Below are 20,848 nucleotides of genomic sequence, written 5' to 3'. Positions count from 1 at the left end.
TGTACGTGGGTGAAGGGAAAGGCAAGGCTTTTGTTACTCTCTGTAGCTACATTGGCGCCTGCGGAACTTCTCAGTCATGTCTAATGTGTTAAGTACTGCGGCATCGCACTTTAAGTGCCCTTTATTGACACTGAGCAGAAAGATAGGTACGATTTTGCAAAGTCCTTGAAGATGCATCAGTTCTTACTTTTTCAGCCTACGTTACGCACAGAGCCTGCTTCAGGTCATCGCTTCTGCCTAAACGCGTGTTCGTCGACACTTTGCACATATTTTAATAACGAACAAAACTTTATTTTATTATTGCCTGCAGCTAGTTTGCAGAGTGTCGAGACACTTGGTTGCATAAAATGCAGCACAGAAAATATATGGACTTTAATGCTACCGACTGTGATAGTAGTATACGACTTCAGGGTGTAGGTGCCAGGTGTTTAGGTTGCAGAGTGATAGGTGGCCTACCAATAGCTGTCCCGAATGTTTCACGGAGAGGGAGAAAGAGCTTTCATTCGCGCTCGTCACAAATGACGGGGGAGAATGTTAATCCCCATTCATTCCCCTAACCTTGGGTCGGAAACCCTTGGGACTCGGCGGCGGTCAGGACCAGACCGATGAATTTGCTTTGCTCTTCTGCTTTGTGGTTGAGTAATAAGGTCTCCCAAGATTTTACATTTCCACAAAAAAAAATATCTTCTGCAGGAAGCGAGGGTCTCGTCGAGCATCACATGACCGCGTTGAAGTGCTTGGAAAGTGCCGTGCTAGTCTGTGCTTTGCACGAGACATGCATTAAAAATTTTTATATGAAGTAATAAGTGCTACTCTTGTCTGATTTTGTATTTTCGGATACAGTGTGGGAGGCCCGCTTACGAAAAACTGCGTTTACAACGAACGTACTTCGCAGACCAACAGGTTAAATATATCTGAGCTCGACTCTACTGCGCATTTCAAAACCTGTTATCTCAAAACTTTTGCTTGCACTTAGGGAAAGCTTCTCTAAAAACAGCGTTTTTTTTTTTGTCTGTGTTAACAGCAATTAGGAACCAATGAAACAATACATATTTCCAGGACAAGAACGATATGAGAAAAAAAAATGAGTGAATAAAAAGCCTGGGAGATTTTGCACACTTGGGGGGCTTGTGGGTTAAAAGGTTAACGACCGGGTTAAAAGAGGTAGACAGAAAACAAGATCGACAACGTGTACACTTGTACTGGCTCAGTTTCGCGACTTCGCAGAATAGGGTAAGCGTAGAAAAGTTTTGCGTTATTGTTTCTACGTGAATTATGGGAATAGAGAAGAAGGTAGAAACCACCTACTTCCTGACATCACCTTCGCACTCCAGCAGCGACAATATGAAACATGTCATTTGCTTAAGGGAAGCTGCTTTGCGGACTAGTAAGTACTGCGTGTCGATAAAGACGACACTGCAAAGAACCGTGAACCCGGACTGGGTGTGTCGCTGTTCTTGAGCCTAACCCATAGCGTCCTTGTTCATAATTCGACGCAGTGAGCCGTCTCTATCTAAATGACGTTCGTATTGCATATCGGTCGTGTCACTGTCAAACTAGAACTCACATATGAAACATGTACGGTATAGTATATACGGTATACATCACATGCACTAAGAAATATGTACAGTCGTGAGCAATGTGAGCTGGGTGACTAAATAAACTTTATTGAATTATTAGTTATTGAGCTGGCCTCATGTGAGGCTTATCAATAATCGGGCCCCTATTTCATGGCTCCGCTGGCTTCCGCATGCCTGTTAGCTTTTGTGATCAGTAAGATCTGGTCCTCTAGGCCTGATCTGGCCAGCAGTGCCTCCCTCTGATCTCTGTTTGGAGTGGTTACGTGAGGTTCTATGGCGTGTGATGTATATTAACAAGTTATGTGACACAGGGTTTGCGTTGACCCGCACCATGGGCTATGTCTCCAAAAGCTATGCGGTGTATTTTGTGCAGTTTATGCAAGTTTACGAAGGTGCCTGCCTGCAGCCTGCGCAGATCGGTGACCTCATCAGTCTTTAATTTTCTGTGGGGTGGTGGGTATACCATATGATTCTCTCCAGAGTAGTATAATATCGTAGAGAAGTCGGAATCAATGGGTGTTAGTTCCTCTACCGCGGATGTGTTGAGAGCTCGGTATGAAACAAAATTTTTGGACAATGTTGCGAATTTTTGGTTATTTTGCCAATAAATTGGAGAATGAATTTTTTGATATTATACGACAGAAGGGAAATTCTCAGGGAACAAAAAAAAAACCGAGCTTGGCATAAATAATTATTGAGTGATCAATAAATGAGTGCTCAAACTCAGTTCTCTCTCATGTTGCTCACAACTGCACAAACATATCACTATCTACGTATACGGAGGTTCGACAGTGTGCTCACACTGCATAACTTATACAGGTCTAACATAAGAAACCTGGAATGCCACACATCACTGCCCGGCTCCTGTGGGATACGCGGTATAGGCGATACCTGGCGAATGACCATCGCTACCCGCGACGTCCAAAACCACACCAGTGACATTACCTGGCGGCCGCAGCGGTAGTCATGTTCGAAACGAGTGTGGCGGCTATCGAGGTGGCGTTGCCGGGGCAGTGGTCCAGCGTCACCGGCATGCTCGGGGGCCGGACGCCGTACGAGAGCTTGCCCGACATGACCCACAGCGTGAAGGCCGTGGTCAGGGACGTCGCCACCACCACGCCCTGCACACGCGCGGACACGTCCGCAGGCAAAATAGCTGTATTCGAAAGCAATTATAAAACAGGATTCTTGAGGTTTAATTGAATTTGGCCCTTATGGATAGATTACCGCATTGTAATTGCAAAGAGGCTACTTTCACTGAAAATGGAACTCTTATATTCTCGAAAAGACCAGATAATAAAACACAGTTGCCGTTACCACCGGCAGTTTTTGCAAGCCAACTACTGTGACGTCAAGACTGTTTTTCGAACGGATCTCTGAGGCTAAAAATTTTCCACACTGTTATTCACTTTTGAATGGTTATTGCGGGATCTTTTTCGGTCTTGCTGTCGCAATTTTAGAACGGCCATTAGCTTACATACTGTCCATACCTCGCGTGAGAAGCCCTCTGTCCCTCCATACCTCCTCCATTGAAGCGAGCCATCTGATTTTAGAACCGTCCTTCGCCACTTCTTGGGCTAAGAAACGCTTTAAGCGACGAGGAGCTGCTTATAGGCATCTGATGCCGAGAATATCGGGTGTTTCACCTAAGATGTCCTGAAATTTTAAAAATAGGCTTTTTTAGTTAGAAAAGAGCCTTTTTCGACATAGCACTGCCAGCAGGGTAGCCCATCACAATATAACTAAGACATGCTAACTAGTAGGATAGTTAACTAATATTGTGCAGTTAACTTTTTAAAGTATTACTCTCACTCTGCCTACTGTAGCCCACCGTAAATGGGCATCTGTAATGTGACATCAGTAATGCGGGCATCTGTAGCTCACATTACTTTTCATGATAGTCGCCGCGCTTCTACAAACGTTCGTTCCATCGTCATAGCTAAGTATCAGTATCAACACAGAATAATTCCGCCTCAAGTCCCTTCTGTTAGTTCCATAGGTACTCACCGTGAACACCTTTCTCGATTACATGGTCCGTCATGAATGGTGCTACGCACACGACCCACTTTCATGTTAAGTTATTTACTATTATCCTCAAGATCAACCCAACTAACGTCTTGAATAAGACGTTCTTTACGGAAGACTGCTATCTGTGGTGGAGGTGCTCGGCAAATCAGGGAACATCTACTACGCCAGTGCGTAGGTCACTGTACCAAACCCAAACGTGTTTCTGTGACATGACATTAGCACCGTATGCCTGCCCAATCTTACCATTTCTTCTTCATAAAGTCCCATTTAAACGCAAAAACCTGCTAACATTACACACTTCCATATTTGAACACGTTACAGCTAGCGCAGCCATCTTACGTCTGAAATTGCGGGGCTTAACGTTCTCAAGCGACACATGGCATATGAGGGACGCAATACTGAACGACTGCGGAATAATTTATACCATTTGGGAATTTTAAACGTGCGCTCACATCGCACTGCTCACGGGTGCCGTTTGCGCTTCGCCGTCATCGAAACGCGGCTTTCACGGCTGGGATTGAACTCGGGACCTCTGGCGCAGTAGCCGAGCGCCCAAAACCACTAAACAACAGCGATGGCTGCGAGCACATGACAAAAGCATAGTGCGAGGGCATGACGCAGCATATGCAGTGTCTAACAGCTGCGCGATACAGCCGTGGTCGTCTGCAGTGGCCCTTGGTTAAAATTAGATCAAGAGGAGGAATACGTCAATCCGTGAGAGCTCTTGCTACCTTACTATTTGAAACGCCTTGGTATGTGCTAACAATTGGACGTTGCATCTGATTTAGCCGGACGCAGTGGAACGCAGTTCGCAGTCCCAAACCCTACGTCGTCCCTCGCCCCCTTAGCTCCTCAGCGCCCTAGTAATGATGAATGACTGCGCGAAGACGTAAGTGGATTGTTTGTAGTAAAATGTTCGCTCGCCTTGGTATTGGCCCAGGGAAAGGCCAGCGCCAGCAGGTACACGCCCACGAACGGACCCGAGGCACTGCTGTGCATCACCATGAACACCTGGAATGTTGCAGGGGCACCCATTAAACTAAGCACTCTTCTCGAAGGCAAGAATTGTGCGACGAGAAAAAAAAAAGCAAAGCGAAATGAAATGTCCTTTTCTGATGAGCACTTACTCCATGATCAGTAACTTTTCTCTTCTCTGTTCAAAACTGCCTCAGTGTGGCATGATAAATCTGGCCCACATATGCCTAAATATAAGTGCACTCGTACAAATGAGAGCACAATCGAAAACCAAACCTCCAAGAAAGCAGTTAGTGAGTACTTTAGTAATTTTAGTGCACCGTTAGTACTAATGGTAATGACAACTGAGTGTGAATAAAAGGAACAAAAACAAAGGAGCCCTTTATAAGGGAGAGTAGAAAATTAAAGAAAGAACAAAAATCAATTGGCGACGAAGCGGACAGAAAAAGAGACTAATGGGAAGAGAATAGAAAAGAGGATTGGATGCATGTAATCTCCATCTATTCGGTATAGTCGAGCACAGCAGCCGCTGTTCGGGCTTACCCTCACGGCAGAGCCAAGGTACGGGATCGCCAGTGCCAGTAGGGTCATGAGTAAGCCGGAGGCGAAAGCTAGAAAGGTCACGAAAGATTTCTCGGTCAACCCACTGCGAGGATGTTCTTTCCAAGGTAGAGAAACCGCTCACCCTCGGTTTCAATTAGTCCGTTCCTTAACACCAGACAATTGCGAACAAACAACAAAACGCAAAACAAGTACTAGCCTGAGGTCCTCAGGTTACCGATATATAGATTGATTGATTGAATAAGCATCTTTTTTATTTATTTATTATTTATTACATCATTTTTTGTTATTTAGTAAATATTTATTCATTCCTTATTTATTGATTTATCAGCCGCCCACTCGACCAACCGATCAATTTTTTTTTTTTTTTTACATGGCAAAGCAACAGTAGGCGGCCGTACCGGTTGGCTTCAGACTGATTGCTGCCACCTGAGGTGCTTTAACGTGCGCCAAAATCTATAGACAGGGCTGTTTTGACTGAGCGTCCTATTTGCTTATTTATTACTTATAAAATACGTATTCTCATTTGCCAAATATTTATTGCTTACTGGTTAGTTTACCGACCAATTGATCTCTTTTTTCAAATAAGTGAACCAACAATACGCTGCAAGCCACACTTGTGGGCGCCGGACATATTTCTGCCACCTGGGGTGCTTTTACTTGCGCCAAAAGGTATCGCTCACGTAGCTGCTATAAGAAGAAACTAACCCAAACCACTGAACATGTCTCTCTTCTTTTTTTGGATCGCTCACACAGCTGCCATACAAGAAACGAACCCCTCATATTCGACTAAGCAGCTGAATGCCACAGGTACTGATCCACCGTTGGAAGGAACCTCCTGCTAATATTAAAAGAATGTAAATAATAGCTGAATATTAGCAATATGTCACAAATAAAAAACGAACACACACAGAGCTGCCTGCTCAAATTTATTCCAATCTTTCCTGCCTCCCAGCAATTCCTTCCTCATTTTTCGCTGTCTGGGTTTTGCTGGACCAAACCTTAAAATTGTTTATTTGACAGAGAGTTTCAGAGTGTAACATAAACGTTCGGCGTAAACTGCTGCCTCGTGATGGCTTATGAACAGCCTGGGTGCTGCCAAACGGTTCACTTTCAGCGCATAAGCAAACAACGAACTCTTCGGACGCTAAATATATATATATATAGGAAGCAGAATAAAACTTCAAAAACGTAGCTCATATGACGCTTGCTACTTCCATCTATGACGTCGGGGTTCTTATGGTGCTGCACACTCACCGAGTGCCTTAACGATGGCGTTGACCCATCGCTCGTTTATCTTAAAGTAGGGCGTCAGGATGTCCACGTAGACGGTGGCCGCAAGAGAGTTCACAGCAGAGGTCACTGTGCTGTAAATACCGTCGGAGACAACAGTGTTATGGCACACACCTTTCATTATTTGAGAACAAAGTAAACGCTTCAAAGTCGTCCCATGGTGCAGCATATATATATATATATATATATATATATATATATATATATATATATATATAGAGAGAGAGAGAGAGAGAGAGAGAGATTTTTCTTTGCAAAGGCGTGACAGATAAGACACTTTGGTTTTTGCAGGTGATTTCTACACTGTGGCGGACGTTATGCATCTGATACAGCTCTAAAAATATACACGTAACTGTATTTAACTACTCAAGATTTTGTATTTGATTTCAGAGGCCAAGGTTATAATGAAGAAATTGTAGGCCGGAAAAGACTGAAGTTCGGCTCAGTTTTTAAATTTTCTTAATCGGCAATGTGGTTCGAAAAAAATCGATCTTCATAAATATGCATATTAAAGCGCGTTGAGTTGGCTTCCACGCATTGTATATTTATAAAATGTCGTCGCTGCGAATAGTCTTGCGGCGGAAATCACTTTAACTGCTTTTACATCATGAAATGCACAAACGGCTGCTTTATTTGGCGCATCACAAAAACTACCGACATTTTATAAAAATGTAACGCGTGAAAGCCAACTCAACGAACTTTAAAATGCGCATCCACTGGCATCTCCATCACGAGGAGCTTCTTTGAGCGAAGAGGACAGGGCATCACCTGACATGTACAAGGTTACGCAACCTCCGCCTGTCACCGATACATTTCTCTCCGATGTTCTCGTATTTTCCACGGCGCGAACGGGCAAGTTTTAATTCGCGTCGCGCTGGCTACTTAAATGTTCGCCGATTCTTGTGACACCGGCGAATAGTTCATTACAGCGCGCGCTACTGTGGCGCCATCTCTGGGTAACCATACATTCCTCATCGGTGAGGTCATCAGCGAGCGGACGACGGCGCGCGCTACTATACGCTACTCTTCACTCTGCCGCCATTCCCTCCTTGTCTACTTTCCTCCACGCACTCTTCGCTATCGCCTTCTTTCCTCCGCTGCCTCCCGCGCTGGGCTACGCCGAGGCCGGAGCACACCGCTCAGCGCAGGAACGGGCGCCTGAAAGAGCTGCCCTCTAAACACAAAACCTGATAATCTTGTGCCCGTTCTCTTGTATGGGATAGCATTTGCTGCCATTTCAAACTGGTTAATATATAGCAGCTTCACTCAGAAAGCTATATATGCATAAAATACAAAAGAAGCATTTGAAAAAAAATTTCTACTTTTAGCTGTTTTTTTTAGCTATTTTTGGAATTCTATAGGTATACTAACTCAGTTGCATTTGGTATACTGCTCAAGTCCCATTTCACACGCAATGCGCTAGCGAGAAAAAACAGTTGGAGAGGGACCAGTACGTAATTTTCCGAAACTTGTAAACGTGAAATGTAAATCATGTTCTCATAATTGCTTCTTCGCATCTCCACTTTGTTTCTTCAAACACCGTTCTAATATGCATTACCTTAGTGTCGCACTAACGACGCCGGTGAGGAACAAACCAGAGAAGCCAGGAATGCCCGACAGCCTGGTGTGCACGAAGAGCGGAATCAGCTGCAAGAAAGAAGCACATTCGTCATCAAGAAAAAAAGAAATTAAGGGGGCATTTTCACTGTCTAAAGTGCGTAAAGGCGAAAGCGTCTTCCGCACCACTTTGACTGCCTCTGTGGCACTGGTGACGTTACCACTGGATAACAGCAATAATCACTAACTACTAAATAATTAGTAATTAATTACTAAGTAATGACAAATTACTACTCGATTAATTGTGGATTAATTGTGCGAACATTGTTATTTAAGTGAATTAGATGTGAATTAATTGCGAATTAATTATAGAACAAGGTGAATTAACTGTGTTTTAAGGTGAATTATGTGATTCGATTGTTAGACGCGACGTCACAATCGATATAGAGGCAAAGAGGAGCAAGTAGAGGCGGCGAGGAGGCGTCAATGCTTTCGCATTGCTCCAACGTGGTTTCCGCAATGCCCTCTGATGTTTATTTTTTTCCGACATGGGGCTGTTAACGTTCTTGCGTTGAAATAGATGGCAATATAACCCTACGCCTTCCTTGGTTTCGGTGTCTGCTGGCTTCCTTCAATTGATCGTTTCATAAAGGGTTGTCTAAACAGGGCGTGAAATCGCGCCTCTTGTTCGCGCACTTACTCGATCCCAACTTATAGCCTCATCCACATTCTCATCGCTTTACCTCCCTAGCTGTCAGTAAGACGTGTGGCGATTTCGCGTCTTCCGACGCCGTCCGCTTTTTGTGACGTCAGCGTATCACGTGGTGCGTACGTCGAAACGGGGCACACGTGTGGCGAGAGCACGCGGTCACTCCTCCTCTCGCCACAGGTTAAATGGGTCACCTGGAACAGATTTCGGAAGAACTGCGCGATCTCCGCCGCGAACGCGAGTGCGAGCGAGGACTACGCGAAGACTCGGAATTCCGCTCCCGACCTTGAATTTCAGCGAAAGTGTCACCGACGGGAGGAACCTGGCGTTCGCGGTTCGCGATGCGAGATGAGACAAAGGTGCCATGATTAAAAAGATCGCGCCTGAGAAGCTAAAGCCGCCAGACGCAAGAGATACCGCTCGGTGCCAGGTACCACGCGTGCGTTATCGTCAGTTCAGTGCCAACCAGTTCGGCATTGCATGTTCAGCCTGCGACAGACTCTCAAATGTGCTGCGAGTTTCAGTGGTATACCACTGCACAGAAAGGAGTAAAAAGGAAGTAAATTTGTCCTATAGCGCATGCCCTTTAAAAAAGGGAGTGCACTAGAGGACAGGTCACTCTGTTTTTACTCCAATATAGGTGTATTCATGTTTAGAGTGCAGAGCTGTGCTGAGCACCTCAATCACCAGTAACGTCATAGCGAGGCGGGTTCAAGCAACCAGATAGCGCCGAAATTAACGGCACCTTTAATGATCGCCTGTTTAGCTGTTCGACTGCGGAACCGACGCATTGGTGAAATTCGCGTTACCTCGGCCCGGCCATGTTTACCTGTTCTATCTTGTGGATGGTGCCGGAGAGAAGGGGATCGCAGTCGCGGTACCAGTAGACCAGCGCCATGGCCACTATGCCCAGGAAGCAGGTGGAGACCACGAGCAGTATGCTACCCGCCATCACAGTCCTGTGGAGAATTCGTAAAACATGCACAGTCTGTTTTAGTACCGTCACTTTCGACCAGTTTAAGGTCTGTCAGACCGGAGGTACAGAGGGCAAAACACTTGTCTAGAACACGTGCTTTGTGTGTTTCGGGCTAAATACGCGATATCTAGCGATAACATTTGGCTAAAAATTGTATCGATGTAAGCATGGGCAGTTAAACTCATAGGATTTCATCGTCATTATTTGCCTTCCTGATCGCAGCGACTTTGGGAGCTGCGAAACAGACAGCTGGGTCGTTCTAGGCATCTGTTTTACCCTCTGTACTGACAGAGCGTAAGGTCTTCGAGAATGGCTGCTTTTCTCATCATGCTTTGTCGACTCAGATAAAGTAATAGGCCACTCCTCAGTTAACCGTTTCGCCACTTAAAGACAATCCTAAAAAAATTTGAATATTCCATTTCGTTCGGCAGGACTGAAGCAGTAGTAATCGTTTAGGCGGAACAAACGAAAATTATATTAATACAGTAGCGAAAGTTTTATGCCGGTTTTTCCTGGGCGACACGTCGCACCATTGTAAGCGGCTATGGAAATAACTCTAAAAATACGTACATAGAAAACTGCTTTCTGAGTAGAAAAATGGGCTAGTTGTTTGCAGTATAAAATCAGAGGTGTTTTCCAGCTATTCCACAGACGCCACCAGCGCCTGTGTCGTCTGTATTTTTCTCGGGTTTTGGCAAGCTTCATGTTTCTAGGTTCCCCTTTGGAAAACCACTTACATTGTTTACCCGTCATTTTTTTTTTTTGCGCCAAAATCTTGCCTTTGGATTCGCGAATTTTGTATGCTTCGCGTGGTAATGCTTTAATATAGGTACTTGCCCGTTACACTAAGTTTAAATGCAAAACCGACACCATGCCGGCTGCTACAGAGACCAGATTTTCTAAGGTCGGCTTTGTAGAGAACAGCAGTTTTCTGTTTTCTTTTTTTTTTTTTTGCCGCACTAACCATTGAAGTGCTGGCGACAAATGCATTAGGCCGATAAGCCTAATGCAGGCCGATAAGTTGGGTCTATATAAGATATTCGAGCACGAGCAAAATGAGGTACTATGAAAAAAAAAAATGCAAGTAGTTTGACTCTTCTAAACCTAGTTAGAGCGACAGCTCAATTACACTTGACTACGCTTTGTTAGACGCTTGAAATGCCTCGCAGGTATTTGAGGCAGACTGCTAGCCACGCTCTCATCCATGGTGAAACTGCATGTGAAAGCGGCGTCGCCTCCTTAAGCGTACGCCGAGTCACGTGCATAATCACATGACCACATCTGGTGAAGCGGCGGTCGGCGCGCCGCGATCGGAGCAGTGGCGCGGCGACTGCAGCTGTGGCGAGTCTTGTAGTGTGACGTCACAGCCACACCGGCGCTCTTCCTGCTGAAGGTCAAACTGCAACACCCGATGACCTTGGCGACACATGGCGTAGTAGAGCTCTCACACCAAAAGTTCTATAAGTAGACGCAAAAGTATAGCAGTAACTGTAGTCAAGGGAACGACGACTTGCCCACTAGCATCGTCTTCTGTACTACATCGATGTAACCGTGTACAACACGAGGTGCACTGGAACAGTACGGCTAACCTCTGTGCCTCTGGCAGCGACCTGGCGGCTGCGTATCTCTGTACCACCATCTGGTCCATGCCCATGCGGTAGACGTGGCCCGAGAGCAGGCCAACCAAGCAGGCCCACACGTTCTCGTCAGTGGTGAAGTCCAGGCCAGTCCTGCAGGTAGTTCGATCTTTTACACGCACTCGTTTGTTGTTACGTCACTCGATATTCCACTTGACCGGCTAATGAGCTCAGCAGGTAGTTGTTAATGCGGTATTAGCTTTAGGGCTCGCATGCAGCACGTTAGCGTACCACCCCCCTCCCCCCCCCCCCCCCCACACACACACACACACAAAAAGATTGAACTGTCACGCTCAGAAACATTTGCTGCAGTGATCATGATATGATTAATCATTGCATACCATCGTATACCGTCGCGAAGGCACACCGAATGCTTTCTAATGACATGAGTTTCATGACCTATGGGTCCACGTGAAAATTCTGAAATTAGAGCCCGTATGCTTGTCTTGATTCGTGGCTTACACTCCGTTCTCAGCTGCACATGACAGTCACAAAGTTACATTTCAATGGACGAGGGAGGTGACGTTATCGTCGCAGTTCAGCAGAAGCGTAGGAAGAGCGTCATAGCTAGAAGCAGGAGTTTCTCGACATCGACACCGATATAAAGCCCCTCCCCCTTCCCTAAAAAAACGACCCCACTACGAATACAGAACCGATGCGAAGAGGCGCAGCCAAACGTGTTGTGCCGCATGTTGGAACGAAGACACAAAGACGATCCGGCGATTTTTTTTTTTTTTTAGTTGCTAGGCACGAGTTGTCTGATAATAAAAATTCTCCAGCGCTTATACCCTTGCTAGTTAAGACGCATAAATCAGCGAGGACTAATTGTAGCTGCTGATGTTGTCGTTGGTGTTTCTTTTCTTGTGTCACTTCACTGCGTGTTTTCGCTCCGCAGTAATGTTCACCCACAAAACGTGACATCACGCATGACGTCACGTGTCACGAGTGACTAAGCTCGATGGAGCGACGCTGTTCCAGCTCATAAGTGTCTGGAAAGTCCTCGCTGTGGTGGTGGTGGTGGTAGTGGTTTATTTAAAAATAAAAAAAGTGAAGCAAAAGAGTGTTGCCGGCCGCGGCAATTGCTATCTAATATCTTAAGCACCCGAGCTGCAGCCGGCGGAAATGAAAGGGAAAGGGAGAGGATAGTGAGGAGAAGTATAGACGGGAGCGACAGCAAGAAAGGACAGGGGAGATCGCTGTTAAAACGCCATGGTGTATTCCACAGGTATCAAGTATAGTGACACTGACGGAACAAAGCAGACTTCGCAGCTACACTAAGAACTCCGGCCATTGGGGATCTCTAGCTGGAACTAAAGAACGACACAGTGGGTGCGTGTTCGCTCAGGAAGCTTAGCAACGGAGGAACTCGCTTGGGAGATCTTGAACAGGAGTTAAGCAGGGACGTCAGACTTAACACTCACTGGACTTCATCACACCGAGTCATATGGCTCTGAACTACCACCGTACATCATATACATTCAAATGTTTCATGGTTTCGCCTGCTCTCAATGGCGAGGTAGGCATTTTTCAAGGTTGTATTTTAGTTCTTACTCCTGGCGGTCCTCTCCATCTGGACGCTTTCGACTGCAATATTTACCTGTGGCGACTATGCAGACATAATTGACATCAAGCTGGCGCGCTACTGCGGTTCAGATATTTTTCTCGTTCAGCGCGTAGCTCCACGCAGCCCTGGCTATCTCTGCGAAGGGCGAGAAAAACGGGAGAAAATGATGTTGAGTGGACCAGCACAGCGGCTGTCCTAAATACGGAAGCTACTTTGGTTTGCGCTACAGAGAACACTTATCCATTCTACGTGGCCCTGTACAACTGTTGCCTCTCAGATGCTGCATAAAAGAGCAATGACAGTTCTGCTCACTATTTGGAGAGCTTAGGAGTGCCAGAGGCCCCTAGTTTTCTCAAATGATGGCTCATACAACTGTACATACATACAACCACATGGTTTGTTTTTCAGGCGTATATGTATAGTTGGACACTCATGGCAACCGTGATATTTCTAAAGCTCTGTAGGATCAGAAGAACCATTGTTCTCGTCTTTGAATACAATTTGGAATTTGTAGTACATTTCCAGAAGTGCGCCATTATGCGGCCCAAAACCAAAACATGCGGCCCGAAGACTTGTACCAAGACTTGTACATGCGAGTTATACCCAACACTTCTGGACAAAAACATTTTTGAGCGGGAAACCCTTTATGAACGCAGTTCTTTCATGTAATGCAAGATTTCACTATAACAATCAATATATCCCTAGATCACCCGACGGCAGTCTTGCTTTTTGTTTTCTATTGACGTTTTTCCCATCGTTAAAAGAGTTCTCCATTAGTTTTCTATGGTAGTCTTAAATATTCAAAGCGGTCGGTGGAAAAGCTTTAAAGGAAAGATTTTGCTACATGTCAGATGAATTGACCATTACCTTCAATATTTCCATAAAAGTATTTACAATTTTCCAATTTTCAAAATTTTTGTTAAAAAATGATGGACATGATTACAAACAGCCTGCGATTAGGAGGCTGATTTCGAAAAAAAAAAAAAGAACGAGGGAGATGGGGGAGGAGGGGGTTCTTAGATGTAAGTAGTCCTGAAACTGTCCTGTATTCGAGGCCGTTGTTCCACCAAGGTGCTCTATCGGGGCTAAATACTCACCGGAAGAGGTAGGGCCTCATGTCGATGTCACTGAAGGGCCGCCTCAGGACAGAGGCGTCCTCCGAGGGGTCGCTGGCCGAGTCGTGGATGATCTTGGCCAGGATGGTGAGCGGGCACACCAGGATGAGCACCCCCTGCACGACGTCCGCCCACACCACAGCGCGGAGGCCACCCTGCAGGAGCAGCGAGCACAACGACCCGTGCTGATTGCTCTCTTTCATTGTTTTATTGCAGAAAGATATTATCGCGGCCTCACGTTTGCGCTCCGCATTTCAGAACTCACATACGGAACGATAAAGCCCTACACATCATTATGAGCGCACGTTGCGTATATGACCACGTGTGGTTTAAAAGCGGTTGGATGTGGGCTAGCTGGCAAGACTTAGGTGTCTTTGTATGATGTTTTCCGTGTATCAATCTACAGTTCTGACAGTGTTGCCCAAGACACCATAAACGTAAGCGGATGTGCTTACTTCAGGATCAAGTGGGATCATTTCCGAGCGTGCATAACACGGTCTGAAAAGTGCGTATGATGTGCGTGTGAAATCACTTTTTTTGCGCAGTGTCCCTCCCGTACGTTAATTCACGCCGTTCTGAATATTTGGGCAGTTTCCTAGTTGGTTACCATAGGTGTTTTTGTAGCCTCTTTAACTATGATGGTTGACGACACTCATACGAACCAATCACGGAGTTCTCTCCTAATTATACCGAATAATTCTGGACAAAAGCATTTTTGAGCGGGAAACCGTCTATGAACGCTATTTTTTCATATAATATAACACTTCACTATAACAATAATTATGTCTGCAGATCACCCAATGGCAGTCTTTTTTTTTTTTCTATTAACATTTCTGACATCGTCCAAAGCGTTCCCATTTAGTCCGAGAGACATGTGTACCTGATTTTTTTTAATGCCTTCAAGAGCGAATGGGATTCCATTTCCAATGGCATTTCTCCCTATATACTGCCTGTCGCTGCTCTGTAAACGGGACTCAGTCAAGGCCCAGTCGGTCCTTTTAGCCCGGAGAACGTTCCAGTGTATAACTGGAGAACAGATTGAATTTAAATTGAAATTGAATTTCTGGAGCTGGAGCGCTCAGAGGGAGTCATAAAAAATTAGATATCTCTACAGAATTGCTTGTCTGTCTGGGTTTGACAACTTATAGTAAACTGCGAATATCTCAAACCACAACTTTTTGAATTTAAATCCCAACTTTTCGGAGCCTGCTTGGATCCGTTGGTTGGAGAGTTTTTGTCGGAGATGTGTCGTAGTTTACTATAAGAGTGGTCTATAGAAAGCAAGTGCTGAGCGTATACCGAAGCAAATGCCGCTGAGCGGAATGCCGGCTGCTTAAAACGCACAGACGGCTGACCAATGAAAAAAACTTGGGCTCATAGAAAGTGGAGCAAAGGACAAAAAGTAAAAGAAACAGTGAGAGAGGGAGATAGAAAGTAGTTTAATGAAAGGTGGAAAGGTCGGCCAGCGGTAAGGTGACCCTAGCCTGCTACTCCACACTGGTGAAGGGGAAAGGGAAAGTAAAATGAGAGTGAGTACTCACCAGTGCGGTGTATATGGTGCCAGCAAAACCTATTACTACGCAACACCACATCAGCGGCAGGTGGAAAGCTGCAGGCAAGAAGGCAGTCCGTTATTGAAATATCGCTGTCGACTTGACCAGCGCCGGCATGCGAAGGAGAGTCATGGAAGTCGACTTGAAACAGGCAACGCTAATTAACAGGACAGCAGGGAAACGATAGACACACGCAACCTTGACTATATTAATCTTTAAACGCGTGCCCTATGTGTAGATGTTGACAATCATCAAGAGTTTAAAAAAAAAATTCACAGGTGCACCTAATCACCGTACATGTTGGCAATGCCATAGCATTAAAAGCTGTTGATACCTTTACCGGAAGTGATGTCATGTCCGGTCTCGTGACGTCACTTTTATCTTGCCAATGAAAAAATTTTGACTGATGGCACCTTTTTTACCAATGAGGATTTTAATAATATCGCATGAAAAATGTCCACACGGGCGTCCGGGCCGAAAGCGCTAAATCCAGCTTTAGCAGTGTAAAACATCTTCAGAGAGGCAGAACGGTGCTTATTACCAGCCGGCTGGCTGAGCAGTCTTGAACAGTTTATTCTGCTATTTACTAACAAATAACCGGGTAAACAGCTGCCGCTGTTTTTAGTCTACATAGAAGCAAAGCGACTTGCTTTTTCACACACGGGATCGCGAGTCGCACAATTTTCTTAAAATTGCCACTCATTGCTTTGATCTCAATTAAATATATTATCCCCATCATCTCATCGAGAACGAAGCAGTCGCGTGCATATTCCCGAAGGGAAAAAAAGAAAGCTTACTCATTGCTACGGCGACCCCTGCTGCAAAGATGCTGATTGCTCCTTGCATTTGCTGCGCAGAAAGGATTAGAAACACAAGCATGGAAACAATGATGTTAATTGTCGTTCTCTAAAGCGTATTAATAAGCACTACCAAATGGTTTGTGCACTAAATGTGTTTGCCTTGCAGCCGATACATAAGTATCAAACCTTTTAATTAAACGATTAGTCAGTAAATCAGTAAGTCACCCCACTTTCTCAGTGTAATAGGCAGCAGTTAGATCAGAGGTGTACTCATACGGTTAATCTGGTCACTTTTACATTCACTTTTTTTTTTTGTAAAACTAGACTGCTGCCCTTGTTCCGCGGTAAGAACGTTGCAGCATCAAGCCTGGGAACCTGACAGGCCTCTGGTCTTAATACTTGGAGTGTCTGTCGACAATGTCGTTGCAGACTGCAACTGCAACGAATTATTTATGTCGCAAATTTTCAAAAAAATCTCACGCTGCAGTATACGGTCACGGTTTAAGACAGTAATTCACTTATTTCGTCTGCATAGTAATCGTTTTAATAAGACAATCCTTTGAGTTCTCTTCAGAAAAACCAAGAGACTTTAAAGTTCACGAGCATCAAGATAAAGCACTAATTCTGGGTACGTGTACCGGCGGTACTAAAGCATTTGACTGCATCCCATAGTAAAACACTCCTATAGCAAAGCTCTATGACTACGATGATAGCGAAAACCTTGATGAGCAGTTTCCTTGCAGTGCTAAGTCCCATTACTTTGTCATAATTTGCTGCAGTAGGAATGCAACTAGGTCTCGTTGGTGACTATCATTTTTCAGGACAAAAACACAGCGTGGACGCAGGACGAAGCATGAGAAGTACACAACACAGGCGCTGTCTCGCAACTAAAATTTTATTGAGAAGGTATCAGCTTATATCGCCTGGGAATTTTGCGCATGTCCAGCAATAATACGAGACAATCAACTCAATATTTAACTATGACGCTCTTTGATACGACCTGTGACACATCAAGAGCTACACAGGACGTCTGCCGTGTTTATGTATCATACATCATACAGTGCGTTATATCATACAGCGTGAGTGTACAGTGCGAGTACCATACTGTGTGATAGAGTGCATGCTGATGCAGCGCATGTCTTTCTGATAAAAAAATTCTCCACAATCTCCCTCGGGCGTTGGTAACGGTACCGGTAAGTTTCTTCACATTTTAGCTTAGGATCCTTTTTTCACACTCAGCGCAGTGTTTTGACACGTCGTAGGAAGCTTTTTCGTGCTCTTTCAGGCGAATACTCAAACAGCGTCTGGTGTGTCCAATGTATGCCTTCTCACATGTTATTTTTTTGTTTTGCTTACAATCTTTTTTCTTATGTCAAAAGGTATACATGTCAGATATCAGAAGGTATATAGGGATATACGTATACATGTCTGACAATACATGTGACGTATAGATTAGGGAGACCATGTGTTCGAATAATCGCCTTAAACAGCACGAAAAAGAATCGTCAGACGCGTCAAAACACTGCGCTGAGTGTGGAAAGAAAGGACTGTAAGCCAAAATTTGAAGAAACTGTGGTACTTTACCGGCAGCGTTACCAACCCACGAGAGAGGCTGTGGTGTATTTTCCCATCAGAAAGACAACAGGCACATGCATCAGCACGCCCTCTATCACACTGAATGATACAAAAGTATGTTTCCTGAGTAGCTCATCAAGTATCCCAGGTCGTATCAAAGAGCGTCATGGTTGAATCTTGAGTTCACTGCCTCGTATGATTGCTGGGCATGCGCCGTATTCTCAGCTGATATATTTGGATTCCTTCTCAATAAATGTTTAGTTGCAAGACAGCGCCTGTGTTGTGTACTTCTCTTTCTTGTCCTGCGTCCTTGTTCGCGCTGTGTTAATTCCTTTCAAATATTTTCCGCAGTGATCTGAAATGGGGCATCAAAAGTTTTGCACAGCATATTGCTGTAGATTGCATCTTAACGTCATTTCCGTTCATTCTTTATCACAATATTATTATATAGTTTCTATTTCTTAACAGCTTAGATAGGTAGGATATGTTGACGGCACCGCAGATTTTCATGGGAGCCAACTCCGATGCCCAAGATGGTGAAGGATTCGCTGCAGTGATGAAACACTACTACCTTAATAATTTCCTTGGAATTAGTGTAATTTTAACGCATGTCATTTACTTGCATGATAAGATCGCTTTCTTGGGGTCCGGACTGTTGCTATACCTAAATAATAAATAATTAAAAACTTACAGCAAAATTACACCAACGCACTTGTTTTAGTATTTTAAGACAAGTAAATGCACAACCTACATCTAGCATGCCTTTTGTAACAATCCTATTTATATCGTTGTTCTACTCAATGTACGACGGCATATATTCAGTAACGACAAGGAAAAGACTGTTTATATTGCAACACTTTTGTGGATACTGAACTGCTGCAGTCTGTTGTAAAAAAAAATATGCTCACAAATAGATATAAATTTACAATACGTCGGATATTTGAGCCACAGCTTATGTACTAATTTTGGGAAAACAGCTTTCAATATTTGCTTATGCTTATCTATTTTTAAATTTATTTTAGTACTTTAGGAGCCCCAAACAGCATTCCTGCGTAGGCAGTGGTGCACGATTAAACACTACATAAACTCAGAACAGGATATCAGGCATGCGTGAGGTACAAGCGACCATTATGTAGTATTTTAAGCATAAATATATAGGACCATGCATGTCGAAGCTAGGCATTAGAACTAAAATAGCTGGATTGTTGAACAAAGCGTTTGTATTAAGCCTGCGTTGAATGCGAGATGAAAGAGAGCAACATTTACGGCAGTCAGCATAAAGGGCTAACGGTGCTGAACAGCGTGAAAGACAGGGACAAGGGAGACACAACACTTGTCCTGTTGCGTCTCCCTTGTCCCTGTATTTCGCGCTGTTCACTACCATTAGCCGTCATACCAACTCGCTCAGCTTGCCGTTCTTACTCAAGCATAAAAGGGTCATGGTTCTTTGCGCTTTGCCTGGCCACTGTATAAATGAAGTGTGGCGTTCAGATCTGGGCAGTCCAATCATCCGTGTAAACTTTTCTGAAGAGATACAACGACTCGGAGTTCACGTCTTATAGATATGTTAAGCTTCGCCAATATGCGTTGCTAGTCAAAGTAGCAACTTCCTAAACGTCGGTTATACAAGATGCTACACAAAAATTTTTAGGAATTGAAGCAGTGCACGTGAACTGAGTGCAGTACGCCGTTCCCCTGCCCTGCCCTGCCCCGGCAGGCTGCCCTGGCGAGTAGTCTGCCTTGTGTATCAGTGGGACGACAGCCGTGCATCTGAGAGGACGCGCTGTTTTCCTCAGTGCGGTTTTCCCAAGGTTAAGTTTCAGCGATTCATTGCATTTGTTTTCAGCGGATATAGCGGACTTCAAGGAGCACAGAATATGCTTCAAGCTTTTTATCAAACTTACCAGAACTGCTGCAGAAACCTATCGTATGCTGAAGGAAGCTATCGGAGGCAATGCCATGAGCCAAAGAAAGATTTTTTTTTTTATTTTAGTGTGAAAGCACCACTCCACGAGATCTAAACGGCTCACTGAGTTTGTGTGGAGTTGACTTTGAAGGTCACCTTGGCGAAACCTAGAATATTAACAGCCCATGCAGAAATAAAGTGAATATTGAGCAATTGGGTTTAGAACCCGCAGCGGCGCGACAAATCAGCTTCGCTGGCCACTGCACTATGCTGTCGCCGCAGACGACCACGCCTGGTGTTAAGCTGCAGCACACTCTCGCACTGTGCATTGCACATTTTCATCAACGTCCATCTGCGACGCGGGCAGATGAGGTCAGCTTAACCTGAGTCTAATACCGTCGCCAGACGTGCCGACGGCCCAGCAAAGCAAAACCATGAGTCAACCAGGCTAAACACATGCTTTCCCACCTCTATACTTGGTTTAGCTACGTTAAAACACTACCACTTTTTTTCGTACAAACACTACAAAGACGGACGAACATCTGTGACGGCGACGGTGAGCGTTCCGGACAAGAACGTCAACAAGCACAACACGGCAATCGAAAGCAGAAGTTTGCGAGGCTGTCCTTGCAGATCACAGGCGAACTATCTCCTATGTCTATGATATTGTCATACGGGACATCTCAGAGAATTTTGTTGGACGCTTTGAACACGAAGCACATTTCTGTCAAATCTCTGGCGAGGCTTTTCAGCGTTGAATAGAATTTCTAACATGATTCTCTCTGTACGGGCCCGAGAAATCCACAAAAGTAAATAGTACTAGGGGATAAACCTGACAGCAAGAAAATGGCGAACGGCGTGCAACCAAGCTCACTGTTTTGTGGTACGCTTTTTTTTTTGCTGCGTTCCCTATTTTGCACAAAAAATCTCCCCATTTTAAACGTGGGAGATACAAAAATTCGCCTAAAGCGAAGAAAGAAGTTCTAGCTTGAGCACAATTCACACCATTCGCAACGCGC

General features: G+C 44.7%; 1 protein-coding gene across 1 annotated transcript in view; it reads right to left on the bottom strand.

The window, feature by feature from the left end:
• Nucleotides 1-20,848, bottom strand: part of LOC149342230 (sodium-coupled monocarboxylate transporter 1-like) — a 49,697-nt gene that overhangs the window by 10,262 nt on the left and 18,587 nt on the right. The window contains exons 4-13 of the mRNA XM_089542126.1: nucleotides 16,346-16,397; nucleotides 15,537-15,604; nucleotides 13,978-14,150; nucleotides 11,269-11,409; nucleotides 9,533-9,662; nucleotides 7,996-8,084; nucleotides 6,402-6,511; nucleotides 5,127-5,194; nucleotides 4,533-4,619; nucleotides 2,526-2,701 (exon numbers count right to left, since the gene is read on the bottom strand). Coding sequence (XP_089398252.1) covers nucleotides 2,526-2,701; nucleotides 4,533-4,619; nucleotides 5,127-5,194; nucleotides 6,402-6,511; nucleotides 7,996-8,084; nucleotides 9,533-9,662; nucleotides 11,269-11,409; nucleotides 13,978-14,150; nucleotides 15,537-15,604; nucleotides 16,346-16,397 — 1,094 coding nt within the window. The remainder of the gene's footprint in view (nucleotides 1-2,525; nucleotides 2,702-4,532; nucleotides 4,620-5,126; nucleotides 5,195-6,401; nucleotides 6,512-7,995; nucleotides 8,085-9,532; nucleotides 9,663-11,268; nucleotides 11,410-13,977; nucleotides 14,151-15,536; nucleotides 15,605-16,345; nucleotides 16,398-20,848) is intronic.

Source organism: Amblyomma mixtum, chromosome 5 (assembly GCF_055824585.1).
Source record: "Amblyomma mixtum isolate Tamu chromosome 5, ASM5582458v1, whole genome shotgun sequence".
Classification (NCBI taxonomy): domain Eukaryota; kingdom Metazoa; phylum Arthropoda; class Arachnida; order Ixodida; family Ixodidae; genus Amblyomma; species Amblyomma mixtum.
The sequence above is the reverse complement of the archived record's forward strand: the minus strand, read 5'-3'. Positions and strand labels throughout refer to the sequence as shown.